General features: G+C 62.9%; 1 protein-coding gene across 1 annotated transcript in view; it reads right to left on the bottom strand.

Moving 5' to 3' along the window:
• The window catches only part of LOC104123317 (histone-lysine N-methyltransferase 2D), a gene marked incomplete at both ends in the record, with an annotated part of 8046 nt that overhangs the window by 4218 nt on the left and 3297 nt on the right, over window positions 1–531 (bottom strand). Inside the window, 2 exons of the mRNA XM_035891162.1 lie at window positions 41–326; window positions 409–531. Coding sequence (XP_035747055.1) covers window positions 41–326; window positions 409–531 — 409 coding nt within the window. The remainder of the gene's footprint in view (window positions 1–40; window positions 327–408) is intronic.

Raw genomic sequence — 531 nt, forward strand, 5'->3', positions numbered from 1 at the left:
CATCCCACCGGAGCCCCCCAACATTCAGCCAGAGCCCCACCTGCTCCTCGTAGATCTTCTCCCGCCGGTTGGCCACCTCGTTGCGGATGATGGTGCCGATGTATTCGATGACCATGGTATGCTTCTCGATGTCCTTGGCCGCGTAGAGCCCCAGCCCCTGGATGCGGGACCGCGCCAGGTAGACGTTGTTCTTCCACTCTGTCTTCAGGCGCCGGTACTGGGAGGACTTGGAGTGCACGAACTGTTTGCTGTAGGGGGTGTTGGTCTCGCCCGTGAACGTGCTCTGGTAGGCCTTGGACATGCTTGTGCTGTTCAGGGTGTGGGGCCTGCCGGGGAGGGTGAGAGGGAATGAGACCGGAGGGATCCCCAGGGATCCCAACTCTCCCGCCGGATCCCAGCCCCGCTCACCGCTTGTAGTGGGTGAGGATCTTGGGCTCGGAGCGGGCGCAACCGGTGGGGTTGATCATCAGCGGCAGCTCCATCAGCGGATGGCGCCCGTAGCGGAACAGGTAGTTCTGGCAGCTCTCAACG

Source organism: Egretta garzetta, unplaced genomic scaffold, assembly GCF_000687185.1.
Source record: "Egretta garzetta isolate BGI_Z169 unplaced genomic scaffold, ASM68718v1 scaffold1713, whole genome shotgun sequence".
Taxonomy (NCBI): Eukaryota; Metazoa; Chordata; class Aves; order Pelecaniformes; family Ardeidae; genus Egretta; species Egretta garzetta.